This window comes from Dermochelys coriacea, chromosome 12, assembly GCF_009764565.3.
Source record: "Dermochelys coriacea isolate rDerCor1 chromosome 12, rDerCor1.pri.v4, whole genome shotgun sequence".
In the NCBI taxonomy this organism is placed as follows: Eukaryota; Metazoa; Chordata; order Testudines; family Dermochelyidae; genus Dermochelys; species Dermochelys coriacea.
Window position 1 is genome coordinate 7558326 of NC_050079.1, and position 15670 is coordinate 7573995.

At 42.5% G+C, this 15670-nt stretch overlaps 1 protein-coding gene across 5 annotated transcripts; it reads right to left on the minus strand.

The window, feature by feature from the left end:
* Positions 1–545: 545 nt before the first annotated feature.
* LOC119841360 (ADP ribosylation factor like GTPase 2 binding protein) lies at positions 546–14842 on the minus strand. Of its 5 annotated transcripts, none has more exons than XM_043495430.1 (8): positions 14713–14842; positions 13206–13257; positions 9515–9576; positions 7814–7920; positions 6413–6498; positions 5045–5141; positions 4530–4602; positions 546–4243 (listed from the first exon to the last, which is right to left on the minus strand). In XM_043495430.1, exons 2-8 carry the CDS (start codon positions 13244–13246, stop codon positions 4128–4130), a joined length of 582 nt encoding a protein of 193 aa, XP_043351365.1. In that variant the 5' UTR covers positions 13247–13257; positions 14713–14842; the 3' UTR covers positions 546–4127. The 5 variants fall into 5 exon arrangements, with proteins under 5 accessions (XP_043351365.1, XP_043351366.1, XP_043351368.1 ...); XM_043495431.1 differs by lacking the exon at positions 14713–14842 and adding an exon at positions 14295–14430; XM_043495433.1 differs by lacking the exon at positions 4530–4602 and having other exon boundaries at positions 14713–14836.
* Positions 14843–15670: the final 828 nt, after the last annotated feature.

Genomic DNA, 15670 nt, shown 5'->3' on the forward strand with positions numbered 1-15670 from the left:
TAAGCCCCCCCAGCCCCAAGTGATCTCCAAAAAGATAACATTGTGGGTGATCTGGCGATGAAGACATGAGACCAGAGCTCCAGTGGGGGGAAACTGCAGTAGTTTCATTGATTTAAATGGAGCTATGCTAATTCACACCAGCAGGGTATGTGGCCAGTCAAATCCAATTTATGATCTTTAAGGGATTTGTTGAGGTGGGGAGAAGAAAATCCAGAAAATGGCATTAGTACCCAATCAGATACAAACATCATCCTGGCTTTCCTTTGATACACTTTGCTTGTTCAGGGTTTGTTAAAAGCCTAAATATAGTTTGGGCTACTTTCTCACTTACAGGGAAAATAGCTAAACATTCTTTTCCTACCTGTTTAGACCAAGCTCTTGTCATTCTTCTTTATGCAGTTGACTCTGGCTCTAAACTAATTCCAAGTTCCAGGATAAAAATATCAAAAAAAGATCAAATCTCTTTAGAGACAAATAACTCTATGCATTTGTTTGAGGAAAGAAATTCTAAACTCTGAAAAGTAAATCAGACTTGCACAGAGATATTGCATTTGTATGTAAAAATTTAATTTGTTTTTAAAAAGCTCTGCATGCTAGATAAAATCAGAAAGTCTAGTTACATGCATGTTGTAGAGATGGACAATAATGAAGATACTAGAGTGTAGGAAACATGCAGGGCAGAAATGGGCACACACTTGCAGAAATTGTACTCATGGGAACAGGGAGTAAAAATAAAAAGTATTAGATCCCAGTGGTGCCCCCACTGAAGTCTGTGGGGTTTTCCCCTTAAAATACGTGACAACAGGATTGGGAATTTAACAGCTGAACTATAAAAAAGGCTTGGATCACAAACATGCTAAACTTTAACATAGGTCTAGCTCAGCATTTATATATGATGAGTAACACATGAAGACTGTTTAAATCAACAGATTTATACCTCGCACACATGTAATACGTATAGACTAATCAGCTCTCATGACCACAACCATAGTTCTCTGCATACAACTAAACCAGCAAAACTGCAAATATAAACACTAGTTAGTTTTCTATTGCCCTTTTACACAATGCACTAATTACAAAGGCTAGCTGAAAAATGGATTGGGCAAGATTCGAGTGTAAAGTTCACAGTACAGATATACCAGAAAGGAGGAGGGAAAGGAAGCCCACACAAGTTGTGTTACAGACAGTGAATTTAGCTACTCTGGCATACAGTGAACACTATAAAATTCCACATCCAGATAACTACCCTAAGCTGTACCTTATAGGCTCTGACATTACAAGTTACCGAGCTATAAAATCACTATATTTGGAGAATTATTTTGAGATGCTCATTTCCATCATTGCAAATGATGAATAATCTGAGCAGTGGTAACAATAAAGGAATAAATACTTTTCCCCCTCATCCCCAGTTCAACTTCAAGAGCATTCACATTTGTAACTTTAATCAATTTCAATTCAACACTGAACAATGAATTGTTAAAAATGTTTCAGTATGATTCTTTTAAAATTTGACAAAATCTACTCCCAATACAAAAACAATTTCAATACAATACACGTGTAAAAAGATGATACTGACAAAAAAATTCTAGCCCATACACTGAAATGAAAAAAATAGTCCGATTCAAATCTTCTACAAGCACTGTCTTTAGACCATAGGTATTTTCTTTAGAGACTGTATAAGCTTTCCCAGCAGTTGGTCCAATAGATTTTTAGGATAGCTGGGAGAACTGCATTCAGCCTGGACCAAACATTTAACCTAACAGAACCTCTCTCATCTCTTCTCAAAGTACCTGTGCGGTCTTGAGTGGTGGATTATGTACCCCTGGGAAACACTGATCTTTATGGCAGAGATGGTAGGCAACAACTTGTAACAAAATGGGAAACGCAGACATCTTTTGAGGGCAGAGCATATGCTGGTGTAAGCTGTCATTGTTATCAATGGAGCTATGACAATTTACACCAGATGATGCTCTGCCCTGACATCTTTACACTCTGATCCTGCAATTGGATCTATGTGGGCAGACACCAAGCCTACATGCAGTCCCACTAACTTCATTATATTGAGCTTCACCACAGGGCTCTGTCTGCAGGATTAGGAATTTATCTTTAAAACTATTATACTGCAACTAATATCTTTAACAAATGTCCACAGGTTACACTAGCATAGTATTAAAAAGTGATTCAATTTAGCCTTTCATTGCAAAGAGAATTAAGTTTAGCTTGTTTGGTGTTCAATAAAGTAGAAAGCCAATACAATTACTTTTAATCAAAAAAAGCATTCAAAAGCAGCATTTGGGCTAATGCAGTTCCTTCTCTACAGCACATTCACAGAGATTTAAGTAAAAACTACTGGCTTGTGAAAACAACAAAGGATTCCTTTTGTGATTTTAAGATTGCTTCAGGGTGTGGATTTTCCAAATCAAATCTGAGATCAGTAAATAGTTTATTGGAAGAGTTACAAAACCCTGAAGGGGAAGGTTTTTAAAAAGTGAATGTGTGGGAGGTTTCTAACAGAAATACTAGGACACCTCCAACAGCTGAACTGCAGATTTATACCACCACACTGGAAATTTAAGCTCAATGAAGTTATTTACTACTGTATTTTTAGAGTTAGAACAGGCTAAGACACTACAGTGGTTCCATAATACTGAAAGTCAGTGTCTACTCTACAAAAGTAGAGGAATTTGAAAAGGTTTGTGGCCAGACTACATTATCATATAAACATGGTTTATGCTTGCCTGTGTGGACAGGAATTTTTTTTGTAACCATGTTAGAAAACTGTTTTAACTTCAGGGTGAAATCCCAGTCCTTTTGTAATTTAATGGCAAAACTCCCATTCACTGTAATACAGCTATGATTTCACACGTAAAGAGATGAACAAGTTTTCCATCGGCATAGCCGAAACATTAGCACATTATAACAACATTGATCTGCCACAGCTTTGGTCTGTCTACTCGGCTCTTCTAAGAAGCCTCCTAGCGGTATGGCTGCATTGGTGCCAACAATGGGATTTCTCCTACTGCTCAAAAAAGATAGATGACATGGTGCTAAGAACACCAGGACCTGAGCTCTGTCAACATTAGCGCTCACCTGGACGCTACTGGCTAGCGTAGCAGCATCCACAGTGGTGCAACAGTGGGAGGTTTCGTGAAGAAGTCTATTGTAGACAGTTAATGAGTACATCTCTACTCGCAAATTTCTAATGTGTTTTTCAATATCAGTGCAGCTGCACAGCTGCTACCAATGGTGAAAGCTCCAGTATACCCTGGGCACAAGCACTTAAATCAGCATTATCATCTAGGGAGTTAATCATGTGGTGGTAAAAATTCCTGTGCTTGATCTACATAACACCTTATACCTTGGTAGCACCCATGCTGCATCGCTGTGGAAAAACAAGGTAAGAAAGTTCCTAATGTAGGCAAAGCTTATGTTTTACAGACATGTTTAACCTGGTTAGTTCTCTAATTTAGTTGGCGCCTACATGCAAAGCTGAACATCAGAGCTCTGCAAGTTCATCAGAGTGAGACTGGGTATCTGCCCATTGGTGGATCCTCTCCTTGCCCCCCCAACAATTACCACAGAACCGAGAGAGAAATTCTCAAACTACAATGTGTGCAAAATATATTCTGCATATGTCACAACTTATTCTTCCCCACAGACGACCTTCCAAGCATACTGAAAAGTTATTTTTCAAAAAATGAAAGGTATTGTGAGCATGGGAAATCAGAGGTGGTGGAGCTGTAACTATCCTACCCAAAAAAAGGTTAAATGATCATCCACGTTATTCCAGTCTTGTGGGTTTTTTCTTTAAGTTTACATTTCTGGAGAATGACATATCTGGGTTGTAATTTTAACCAATAGGAAACACACATACAGTCCCATTTACTGAACTCCTTGGTACAGAGTCCAAATTGGTCGATGCGTATATATTATCAGTGTATTGAAATCAGTTATTCTAGAATGGCTGGAGTTATTTTCTTTTATGATCACTCAATACTAACAGTAATTCACAAGAGCAGTTTAGAGGATCAGGCCTAGTGAGATGCAGTGAGGCAATCAGCTTCCATTACCACTGTAATCCTCCTCTGTCCGTAGTGTTTGGAATGTCCAAATGAAAGAAGCAGCACTCATCTGCAGCTGTGAACTAGTGTCGTAAACTGTTCTGAGAAGACGACATTGAGGACTTGCTTAAAGATGTTACTACAAACCCGCTGCTTAAATCCAGACCTCGACCTTCTTTTTCCTAAAAAGTGGGGGGGGAAACAACCCTCAGCTCAGTAAAGTTTCAAAACAAGCAGGCTTTCAATCTTAACAGATTAAGTAGGCACATTATAATTGGTGGTATTAGCATTCTGCTTACAATACCAAATACAGTACCGCACGCACCTTGCAGCATAATTCCACAAGCCATATAATTGGCTTCTGGAATCTGTAAATTCTACAGCTGAGACTCCCTTTTCTCCCACTCTTATTTGTGGATGAATCCAGAAACTAACAAGGGAATGTGGGGGCTGCTGCTGTGTAAGAACCTTGGCTGATGTTTTCCCAACTGTGGGTAGACTTAGGCACAGCTAAAATCAGTGTGCTCTCTGCTGGTCTGGCCTAGGAAAGAAACCCAGTCAGGATGCCTTCTCCCTCCTACTTACCACTTTGGGGGTGGGAAGAAAACCCCCAGACCCAACCAGCCCGGAGAAAAAGGGAAACTGCAGTACAACCACTGTAAGAGCCAATGGATGGGACTTTAAAAAACCCCAAACAATGAAAGGGTACTAGAAAGATTCTGTATTCAACGATGCAGAAATGTACATCACAGGAATTTTACCAGGTAGCCGCTTTATGCAGGTTTTCTGCAAGAGTTATCGGATCTGCTTTTCAAGCCTATTAAACAGCTACACCATGAGGGCCATTTGCCTTTTGATCCTATATCTCTTGAATGAATGTGGTCACACGATGAGCCAACACTGCCTTCAGTGCTGTAATGCAGGAGTCATACAAAAGCAGCTACCACTGTGCTAGTTAAAACAGAACAACCCAAAATACTTACAGCTCTGTAATCCAAGAACATTTCTTTGAATGCCAGAAAATCAGTAAATGTGAGAAGCATGTCAAATATATCACCTGCCATCTCGTCTTTGTGCTGTCTGTAAAGTGGGAGATTTATAGGTTTAACATAATTGTGAGACATGACATCAGATTTTAAAGGCACTCAGACGTCAAATTTAGTACACAATGTAAGTAGTGCAAAATCAAGATTTAAACAAGACCACCAGGAAGGTATTTAAAATTCTAACGTAAAACAGCTTTATTAAACAAAACCAATCCCCTGTAGTGTCTGCAATACAAACATTGCAATGTTCTATCTACCTAAGGTTTTCATATAGTTAAGTTTATCCCCATGATACCTAAATCCAGAGAGACCAGAGTATTACACCAGTCGAAAGAAACCAGACAGTGAAAGATCGGTAATTTAAAAGGAGTAAAACTTGACTCATGCACATTTTCATTGCATGAAATAAGAGAAATGCTAAAAGAAAATCAAGTGAAAAATCTTAGTTTTAGTCCTTTTAATTATTTCAGGCATCACTAGTAACAATGGAGTTATTCACTTTAATTGAACTTTAAGCAGATTGTCAGTACACATCCACTTTCATAGGACTTAGTCTAAGCAATTAAGATTCTCCTAATATTATTGAAAAGCCCTTTTCCTTAATTGATGGATGGTCTAACCATACTACTGTACTTTCATGCAAATTTCTTGATGCTTTATTCAAATATTTGAAGCAGTTTTAGTCTTTTTTAGGAGTCCATTTCTAATAGCATTTTATTTTCTTATTCAGCAGAAGAAAATATGTTCCTTTAACAACTTCATTTTCCACATAATTAATTAAGCCAAAACTGAACAGCAGAAATTACTTTAAATTGAGAGTAACCCTCCAACGTCAAACAAACTTTTCACCAAAACTGAATTACTCTTTGCATTCTTTTATAAAATAGGGATTGGAGTAAAGCCATTTTCTGAGGCTGTTTCTGAAAGCCTAAGTACAGAAAACCTAGGGGGCTTGATGCAAGTGGCCTTTTAATCCCCAGGGAACTGGCTTCGGGTCCTGAATTGGGGAATAAGAGAAATCAAGTTTAATGGTCTCGTTCTGGTTCCCATTTCTGCATATCACAAATCTTCCATACATTTTGGCACAACATTTCAAGTCAGAGGCCTAGAATAGCAAGGGATGGTGGAGGTGAGGATGAAGGTGAATTAGCAGAGTTGTATAGACAAACTCACATTTCCTTTTTTAAACAAGAATCCCTTGTTTAAAAAAATAAAAAATAAAAATCAAATCCTAGTTTGGTCCCAGGTACAAAATGGTTAATACAGAGAAAAGCACAAGAAAAATACCCCAAACCAAAGACTTACTGTAATGACATGGTGAAAGCAGCCATACTAAAACCAGGAATCCTGTCAAGTAGTTTTTCTTCTATGTATTTCTCTACTAAGCAGATCTAAAAGAGGACATAATCATAAATTCCACATGCTGACTTGATAAAGGAGTGTGGTGTTCTCACATTCCTACATCTTATTCTCCATAGGCTCATCTTCATTAGGTAAAATGCATCACAAATCCCATTGAAATCCAATTGAAAGTGCAGAAAGTTCCAGCCAATGTTTGTCCAATGCTTTGCAATACCACCAAAGAGCCATCGTTAAGCATGTTTGCAAGCATAGGTTGTAGCAGTAAACACCCGCTACTTGAAACCAGTACCTGAAACTAATTTTAATTAATTTTAAGGAACTGACAACTGAGCTCCTCTAAACAATTTTTGTGGCCTTACAACCACTTTTTCTTACCCTTTTATAGATGTTTCATTTCTCCAGTTTGTACAGAAACCATACAACAAGGAAAAACTAACTATACAGAGGAAATCGTGAAACTGATTTTACACTGTGCTGTCAAATACATTAAGCAAACAGAAAACCCCCCCCAGAAGCATCATTTTCCTTTAAGCTCACTTACAGTAATCGTGTGTGTTATTTACAATAGTAGGTACAAAAAATTATAGACTGAGTGACTTTCAACTTGACAGCATCCCTTTAATGATGATTGGTTCGGATTATACTGTATAGTAGCAGAAACAAATACTACACAAGTCTTAATTTTTATAGTGTTTTGTCCCACTTCCTTTACTGGCTTCTATGCAATGGAATTTCTACCTATTCACTAGGGAAGAATGCAGAATGTATCAAATATTTTTTCCCTTAATTGCTAGTTAATGTATCAAACTACAACCAGACCCCAAATGAGGGGGATATAAAGTCTCATGCTTCAGAGTCACTATTAGAGATTAGGATGAGACCTTCACGGGGGACAGATATTCCCAAATCTGCCTACTGGTAGGCTTCTTGCACCTTCCTCTGAAGCATCTATGGCTGGGCACTGCCAGAGACACGAGACAGGACTAGGTGTTGAATCCAGTATGACAATTCCTATGTTCCTATTGTACTAATCTAAATACAACTATACTCCACACAGTGGCTGCCTAAACCAACCTACCATTCAAAAGGCTTAAGCTGTTCTCAAACACTTGCAGAAGATTCCTTGGCGAAAAAGAAAAAAGTAATTTGGAACTCCAGAATATTTTTGGTTGCTTGCAGGCTATTGCTATACTTCAAAAAGACACCATAGATAATATTTTAGATGTATTTGATTCTGATCAAACTTGTATTTTAAAAACAGAGGGGAGAAAAGAACTTAACAATGACCTTAAAAGAAAAGCTAAGCACTCTATGAGAAAAACCACCAAAAAAAAAAAATCTTACATATTCATTAAAAATAGAAGTGTAGATGAGCTTGTTTTCTTCTGTATCTTCAAATTCCCGGTAGTGTTTATCCATAAAGCTTCTTTGTATTAACTGGAAATCATCATCTGAGCCACAATAAGTAAATTGCATACAGTTACATTCAATTTATCCACTCATTGCAAGACAGTAATCACATTCACTAATGGCCTGTTCTAATAGCGCCTACTGCTGAAGCATGGAACCCCGCACATACGCACTTCGTCACAATAACAGCAAAGCTGTTAGCTGGGCCAACTTTAATTTCTGACCATTTTATGAGAATATATGGAGGCTGCTAGCAGAGTAGGTGGTGGTGAAGCAAAGAGTGCTATAGATTCAAATTCTGCTTCAGCCAAGTCAGATGGGGTTACCAGGATAGCAGCATGTTGATCTATGTTGCGAATGCTGTACATTTAATGATGGAAAGAGACAGAATTTGCAAAAGGCAGCAAAACTGCTAGGGCACGTACTCAAACAATCTACTTTTCTATTTTCTAGTAAAGATTTTCACATGTTCTCAATATTAAGGCAGTTCTTTAAAATTTACTTTTAATAAAGAGGCTGTTAGTTTTCAAACAATCAGGTTTTTTGTTCAGGTATGCGAATTATTAGTGAACAATTTTTTTTTTTAAGAAGTAGTGTATTTTTCTTCCCTCCATTAGGTAAGAGACAATGGATTTTTCTTATCTCTGAAAATGAGTGCAGAAAGCTATAACCCTTAAAGGACAATTTTTGAGTTATCAATGAGAGAAATTTGAGGAAGGCAAAAGGGCAGGAAGTGGAACTTAACGTATCATAACAGGCGCAAATATAAATTACACACTGACACAGTTTTAAAATAAATCTGCACAAATCTCTAATCTCCTACTAATTAACCCACTCAAAACTGGTGAATTTGTGACCATTTCTCCAGATTCAGCTATACATATCACAAGGTGAGCTGCTGAGAGTGAAAAGAATAAAAAACTTTATGATCCCTTAGAAAGGTGTGTGAATAAGGAGGAAGATGTTAACCAGTCATCAATCTCTTCAAGTTAACACAAGGAGTTCTCTCTTTTTTTTTTTTGGGCATCTTGTAAATTCTTTTTATTCAACCTTGACCTCTTACTTCGAATTTCTGACTTGAGGATTTAGAATATTTTATCCTCCCAAGCCCATAGGGAAAAATGGTTGACTGCTTGTGGCATTCTTTCCTCCAATAGATCCTGCCACCTTAGGCTGTATGTGTATAAGTTACTTGCAACACAAAAAGAAAAAACAATTCATTTACCCAGAGGATAAGCGGGATGTCATATGACACAGAAGGACAGACAGCAGAGAGGATGGAAAGCCTTGGTTTTCACGTGAGAATTTATCAGGATCTTTATTTACCACAACTTTATCAATGAAGAGAGGGTTTCTAGTCTCCCAGTAGCGCACAGGGGAAAAGACACATGCTTAGGACCCACAAATACACTGTTGGGAGAACAGAAGCCAAAAGGGTTTGCTGGAGATTTTATATTGTAATGAAAGTTTTGTGCTAATGAAAGCAAGGAATTAAAAATTCCAACTCATAGGACACACGAAGAAGGCAGAGGCACTGGTTTCTCCACACACCTCTGTCAGTGACGTTCAATCCTTATTTTGCCTCTCAATATTTTTACTGCTCATTTTTAGGCACATCTAAATTCAGGAGCTTACCCATTATAATATCTTCTAAATACCCAACAACCGCATCAAATTCTGCATCTGAAGGAGAGGAGCTGATAACAAAGAAAGGAAAGATTCATTTTTTAATGAAAGCCTAAAGACAAATTAGCACAATAACCCAGCCTGCACATCAGAGAAGGGAATTATCTTCCAACTTCACATTATTAAAAAAAAAAAAAAAAAAAAAAAAAAAAAGTCATTGCACAGAAAAATTTACTTAATAATAAAAAGTTTATTCCTGTAACAGACATTAATCTCACTCTGTCTCCATTGTATACTAAAGGGGGTAGTTACTTATTGGAAAGAATTGTTTTACTGGGTATCTTTGATAGCGTAATTAACCTTTTGGTGCAGAAGATGTTTAAAAGGTTTGTTCAGACGGTTCTCCATCTGTTCCATAATGTGACCCGATGTTGCAATGAAGTTTCAGTACCCACCTTTCATCTAGCCATAAAAGGTGGTTGTAACTCTACTGGAACTGTTCAAGACCCATCCGTAGAGGACCATTTGGAGCACCCAGTCATATATTACCAGATTGAGTATCAGGGCACTGCAAGGATGTTTTGCGCCCTAGGAGAAACTTCCACCTTGCACCCCCCCCGCCGCCCCGAAGCAGCCCCCCCGCGGCAGCTCCCCGCCGTCCCGAAGCGCACCCCCCCTGCAGCAGCTCCCCGCCGCCCCCTCTCCCCTCGGGGAGCCATGCAGCAACTCCCCACCCCAGCTCACCTCTGCTCCGCCTCCTCCCCGAGCACGCCGCACCCGCCTCCCAGGCTTGTGGCGCCAATCAGCTGTTTGGTGCCGCAAGCCTGGGAGGGAGAGAAGCAGAGCGGGACAGCATGCTCAGAGGAGGAGGCGGAGCAGAGGTGAGCTGGGGCGGGGTTCCCCTGTGCGACTCTCCCCACCCCCGTTACTTGCTGCAGGTGGCCCTCCTGGCGCCCCTCTGTCCCAGCTCACCTCCGTTCCACCACCTTCCCGGAATGCGCTTTTGGCCACCCCCAACCACTTGGCACCCTAGGCAACCGCCTAGTTCACCTAGTGGTTGCACCCGCCCTGCTGAGTATATAGTGTAGCAAAGGTAAATGATGTAATTTATAGGAATTGTTAAATATTTCTCTAATGCAGTATACCACACTGGGAGTTTAGAACTAAATTTTGTAATCCCTTAATCTAAAAAACATAGTGCTTCTGTTTTAGAACGAAAACATACGCTCTCTTTCAAATGGACTCCTTTAAATGGAGACGCACATTGGTAGCACTTCTAAAGTCTGGGTCTCTCTGGCAGTGTTATATTGTGCAATTTGTTCATAGATACCAAAGTTTCTCTGACTTTGGCATTTTAGGGATGAACTTTACTTAAATAAATTCTCTAGTGTATTAAGTGCCCAACAGGCCTTTCTCCGATATCAGGAATGCAAGCCTTGCTGCACATTCTTCTTTAACATATTTATTTCACCCATTCAATGAAGGCCCCACTTAATTAATATACCAATTCCCCTCTCTCTCTCTCATGTGAAGAAGGATATAGCTTTAGACCAGGGGTGGGCAAACTTTTTGGCCCCTGGACCACATTGGGGTGTGAAACTGTATGGAGGGCTGGGTAGGGAAGGCTGTGTCTCCCCAAACAGCCTGGCCTCTACCCCTATTTTCCCCCTCCCACTTCCCACCCCCTAACTGTTCCCCTCAGAACCTTTGACCCATCCAGCCCCCCCGCTCCTTGTCCCCGACCGCCCTCTCCCAGGACCCCCTGCTCCCAGACTCCCCCCCCCCAGAACTTCTGCCCCATTCAACCTCCCCCTGCTCCCTGACTGCCCCCGGGACCCTCTGCCTCTTATCCAACACCCCCACCCCCCGCCCTTCCCTTACCATACTGCTCAGAGCAGCAGGAGCTTGCAACCCTGCTGCCCGCATGGCAGCATAGCTGCGGGGCAGGGGGGATAGCAGGGGAAGGGCCGGGGGCTAGTCTCCCTGGTCAGGAGCTCAAGGGCTGGGCAGGACGGTCCCGTGGACTGGATGTGGCCCACGGGCTGTAGTTTGCCCGCCTCTGCTTTAGACTATTTACAAAAAATTCTTTAAAATGATATTGCTGTTAAGCAACAGTTCAGTAACTTTATCCACCAGTAATTCCATTATTTGAGCATTGGGATTAATCTTGTTTTAGGAAAATTTAGAATACTACCATCCTCATTCACTGATCAAAAGTGGCCATTGTTATGCCTTTGCAGCCCAGACAAAGATAACACATGTACATGATACAACACAAGAGGGCAGAGTGCCACAACAAGAGTAGCTTATAAATAACATAGCTAAAGCATTAGCATCATATTTATGGCTCAAGACAATGGGGTAATTGTTTCTCACTTATAAACAAAAGCAGGAGCTGCTCAGACCTGACTCCCATTCTTTTCTTTAATAAGAGTGATGGCTACACTGATGAAAGAAGAAACATCTTTGTTTTTTTTTTTATAGCTTCTTCTAACATTGTTGAATTTAAACTGTTAGTTTAAACATTAGTTTTAGATTTGGTGTGGTACTGAGCAGGGGAATTCTAATAATATTTTGTCCAGAAACTAATATCTGTATTTTCTACTCATTCCAACCACAGCACACATCAATTAATAATACCAGGGCCCGTAGTGCTGTGTAAGAATACATCTCTACATACATAACGCTCTTCAAGGAACACATTCAAATACAACTTCCAACAACGGTAAACATGGTAATAGAGAAAGTGAGACATTATTGGGGGGGGGGGGGAGAGGCAGGAAGAGAAATTTTGAAGATACAGACATCCCTACAATTAAAGGATCAGATCCTCAAAGTTATTAGGCTTCTAACTTCCATTGAAATCCATGGGGAGTTAGGTACCTAAATGCCTTTGTGGATCTGGGCCACAATGCTTATTTTGGTCCTTCAGTGAGGGGAATGTCTGGGAGAACAGCATGATCAAGGAGGGGTTATCTTTCTGGGTATCAAGAGAAGGTTCAAGCAATTTTGAGTTCAATATTGCCTAAACTCTCACTTGTTGTTATTCCCTCTCTAGTACATCATATTGTTCTGAAGTCCATGTTGTTCTTACATGAGTCTCTATCTTCTCATCAATATCATCTAACATCATTTTTTTTTCCCTCTTTTCTATTTTTATTTAATTTATTTAGGAAGATTTAACAAGTTTACAAATCCTTACCATGTAACTATCAGAAACAAAACAATCATTAAACAGTTAGCTTTTGTTTCAAGAAACATTATACAGGAATTTAGTCATCAGATCTTTCTATTTAACAAGGTGAAACAAGATTACAAGGTGAGAATCTTTACAACAGCTCTGTCATTTCTAGGGATTTTATTAAACTGAATGAAATCTTTATGTACACACCAGGCTGGTCCATCAAATTTGAATATTAAAAAAACTGAACCGGTATGCTGAGTTTTTTTGCAGGTGAATACACTTTGAATTTTGAATAAAAGGTAACCAAATATATAAGCATGTATCTGTCTTCTGTCTATTTTGCCAGGTATACAATTAGCATGTTAATTTTTCCATAACCGCAACCTCCTGTATTTTTTGAACCATTCCTCTAAAGTTGGGCTGTTATTCTTTTTCCAAAAAGAGGCTACAGGGGAGCTATTTTTAACTAGTAAAAATGTTATTCAAATGCTGATGTGGAATCTGGATTATACTTACATGGACACACCGAAGTTTTCTTCTTCTAAAGTCTCCATCATTTCTGCATCACCTGTTGCACCAAACTTTTAGATAAAAATTAAAATGTTTCCTATATCAGCAAGGTGTTTATTTTTTAAACAATACATTACTTTTAGCACATATACAGCGTAAATCTTCAAAGTTATCTATGAACATTGACTAGTTAGCCATAAGACAATCATTAAATACAAGACCTGCATCTTGTAGGATTTTGTGATCTCATTTAGGCATATTCTTCCATGACTACGGAATTCTTTACTTCTCCTCTAATACTCTGAATCCTGTAGTAACCTTCGCTGACCATGGGAGAACAGGCCTGCAGAAATTTGCTTATCTCAGGAAAATGGTTTCAATTGACACCTGGCACCTCCACCCAAAGCATATACCACTGGCCACTGTCAAAGCCAGGATATGGGAACTAGATGGATCTTTGGTATGATCCAGTCGGGAAATTTCAATGTTCTCATGTATCAGGTCAGTAGATTCCACCAGAGATCAGCCAAGGGCCAAGTCTCACGATATCAGCAGAAGCCTGTGATAGTATCTACATGTGTTCTGACAGGTTTCAGAGTGGTAGCCGTGTTAGGCTGTATCAGCAAAACCAACAAGGAGTCCTTGGGGCACCTTAGAAACAAACCGATTTGTTTTGGCATAAGCTTTCATGGGCTAAAATCCACTTCATCAGATGCATGGAGTAGAAAATACAGGAGCAGGTATAAATACCCGAAAAGATGGGAGTTGCCTTACCAAGTGGGGGGGGGGGTGTCAGTGAGAACAGCCCACTTTAACTGAATTGTCTCGTTAGCACTGACCCCCACTTGGTAAGGCAACTCCGATCTTTTCATGTATTTATACCTGCTCCTGTATTTTCCGTGCATCTGATGATGTGGGTTTTTAGCCCACGAAAGCTTATAGCCAAATAAGTTTGTTAGTCTCTAAGGCACCATAAGGACTCCTCGGTGTTTTTACACGTTTACTATTCAATAAATCCAGGGCGTCGAGGTCTGGCCAGATGCCCCAGGCCCGGCGTACCCCAAAGCACACAGCGAGCCCTACCCCGGGCCATACCTGGGTGCTGAACGGACAAGGTCTTTTCAAACCAATTCCTGTCCCTGGCGGGCCTGGCAAGCGGAGGGGGGCACCCAGCCGAGCCCGGGCTCGCCGGGCTGGGGGTCCTGGGGTTGTGCGAGGCAGGGGCCGAGCCTGGGCTCGCTGTAAGGGTCGGGGGGGGGGGGGATGCAGCCGAGCCCGGGCTCGCTGGGCTGGGGGCCCTGGAGTTGAGCGGGGCAGGGGCCGAGCCCGGGGTCTCTCCGAGCTGTGCGGGCCGGGGGCACCCAGCCGAGCCCGGGCTCGGCGTGGGCTCGGCGCTGCACGAACCAGACCGGCTCCCGCCTGGGTAGAGACGCTCCGGCGGCGGACCAGGACCAGGACCAGGCCCCGGCCGGGGTATCAGCCCCTCTCCCCGCGGGCGCCTCGGAGCCCGTACCTGGCCCCCAGAGGCCGCCGCGCTCGCTCGAGCTGGGGAGGCCTCCCCATAGAGTCCGTCGCGCACGCCCCGCCCTCCCGTCGCCCCGGCAACCCTCCCTTCCGCCACGCGCCGGCCCGGAGCCAATGCGGCGGCCGGGGAAGCGGAGCCAATGAGGGCGCGAGGCTGGGGCCGCGCAGCGCGTGACGCCCAGCCCGGCCGGGGAGGGGGCGCACGCGTCCCGTCCCCGCCCCGCGCGGACCTGGGGGGGGGGAGGGCGCGGGGCTCGCTGCCGCCCAGAGGCCGGTATGGGGGAGCCCCGCCCCCGAACCCCTGCGCGGAGCGGCCGCTGCAGCCCCCCTGCCCCCCCCAGCCGCGGCTCGCCCCGTTCAGCGCGGGGCCTGCCGGGGAGCAGGAGCCCGGGGAGAGGGACACGTGCGGGCCCGGGCCCACGCAGCGCCCCCCGCTGCTGCGCCCATCCCCAGCCAAAGACCACGACCAGGGAGCGGGGGGGCCCCAGGGCTGCAAAGCGGCCCCGCGGCTCCAGGGACGCTGGGCCCAGCCTTTCCCAGGCCCTGAGTCAGCTCTTCCCCCGCCTACAACGATCGCCCCTATAAGACTAAGGAAGTTGCTGCTCCTACTTTCCTGGGCCGGGGGGGGGAATCATATACTCACCTAATCCCATGACTCCAGGAGCTCAGGTTTTAGGGGGAAAAAAAACACAGGAGACTCAGTAAAATCACCAAGGTGAGGCTGGGTCTCCACTGCCACTTAGGTGGGTAGAACTGCTGCGGGCACCATAGCTGCTTCCTCTGAGGGAGGTGGATTTACTATGCCAGCAGGAGAGCTGCCCCGGGGTAGCACGTCTCGTGCAGACTAGCCCTTAGCAACCCTGGCCATGACCGGGACATACTGGGGGAGCAGAGTTTTTTGCAGCCCCAAGGCAAGCAGTATGCCCTAGCAGGCTAAGAAGGAAAAT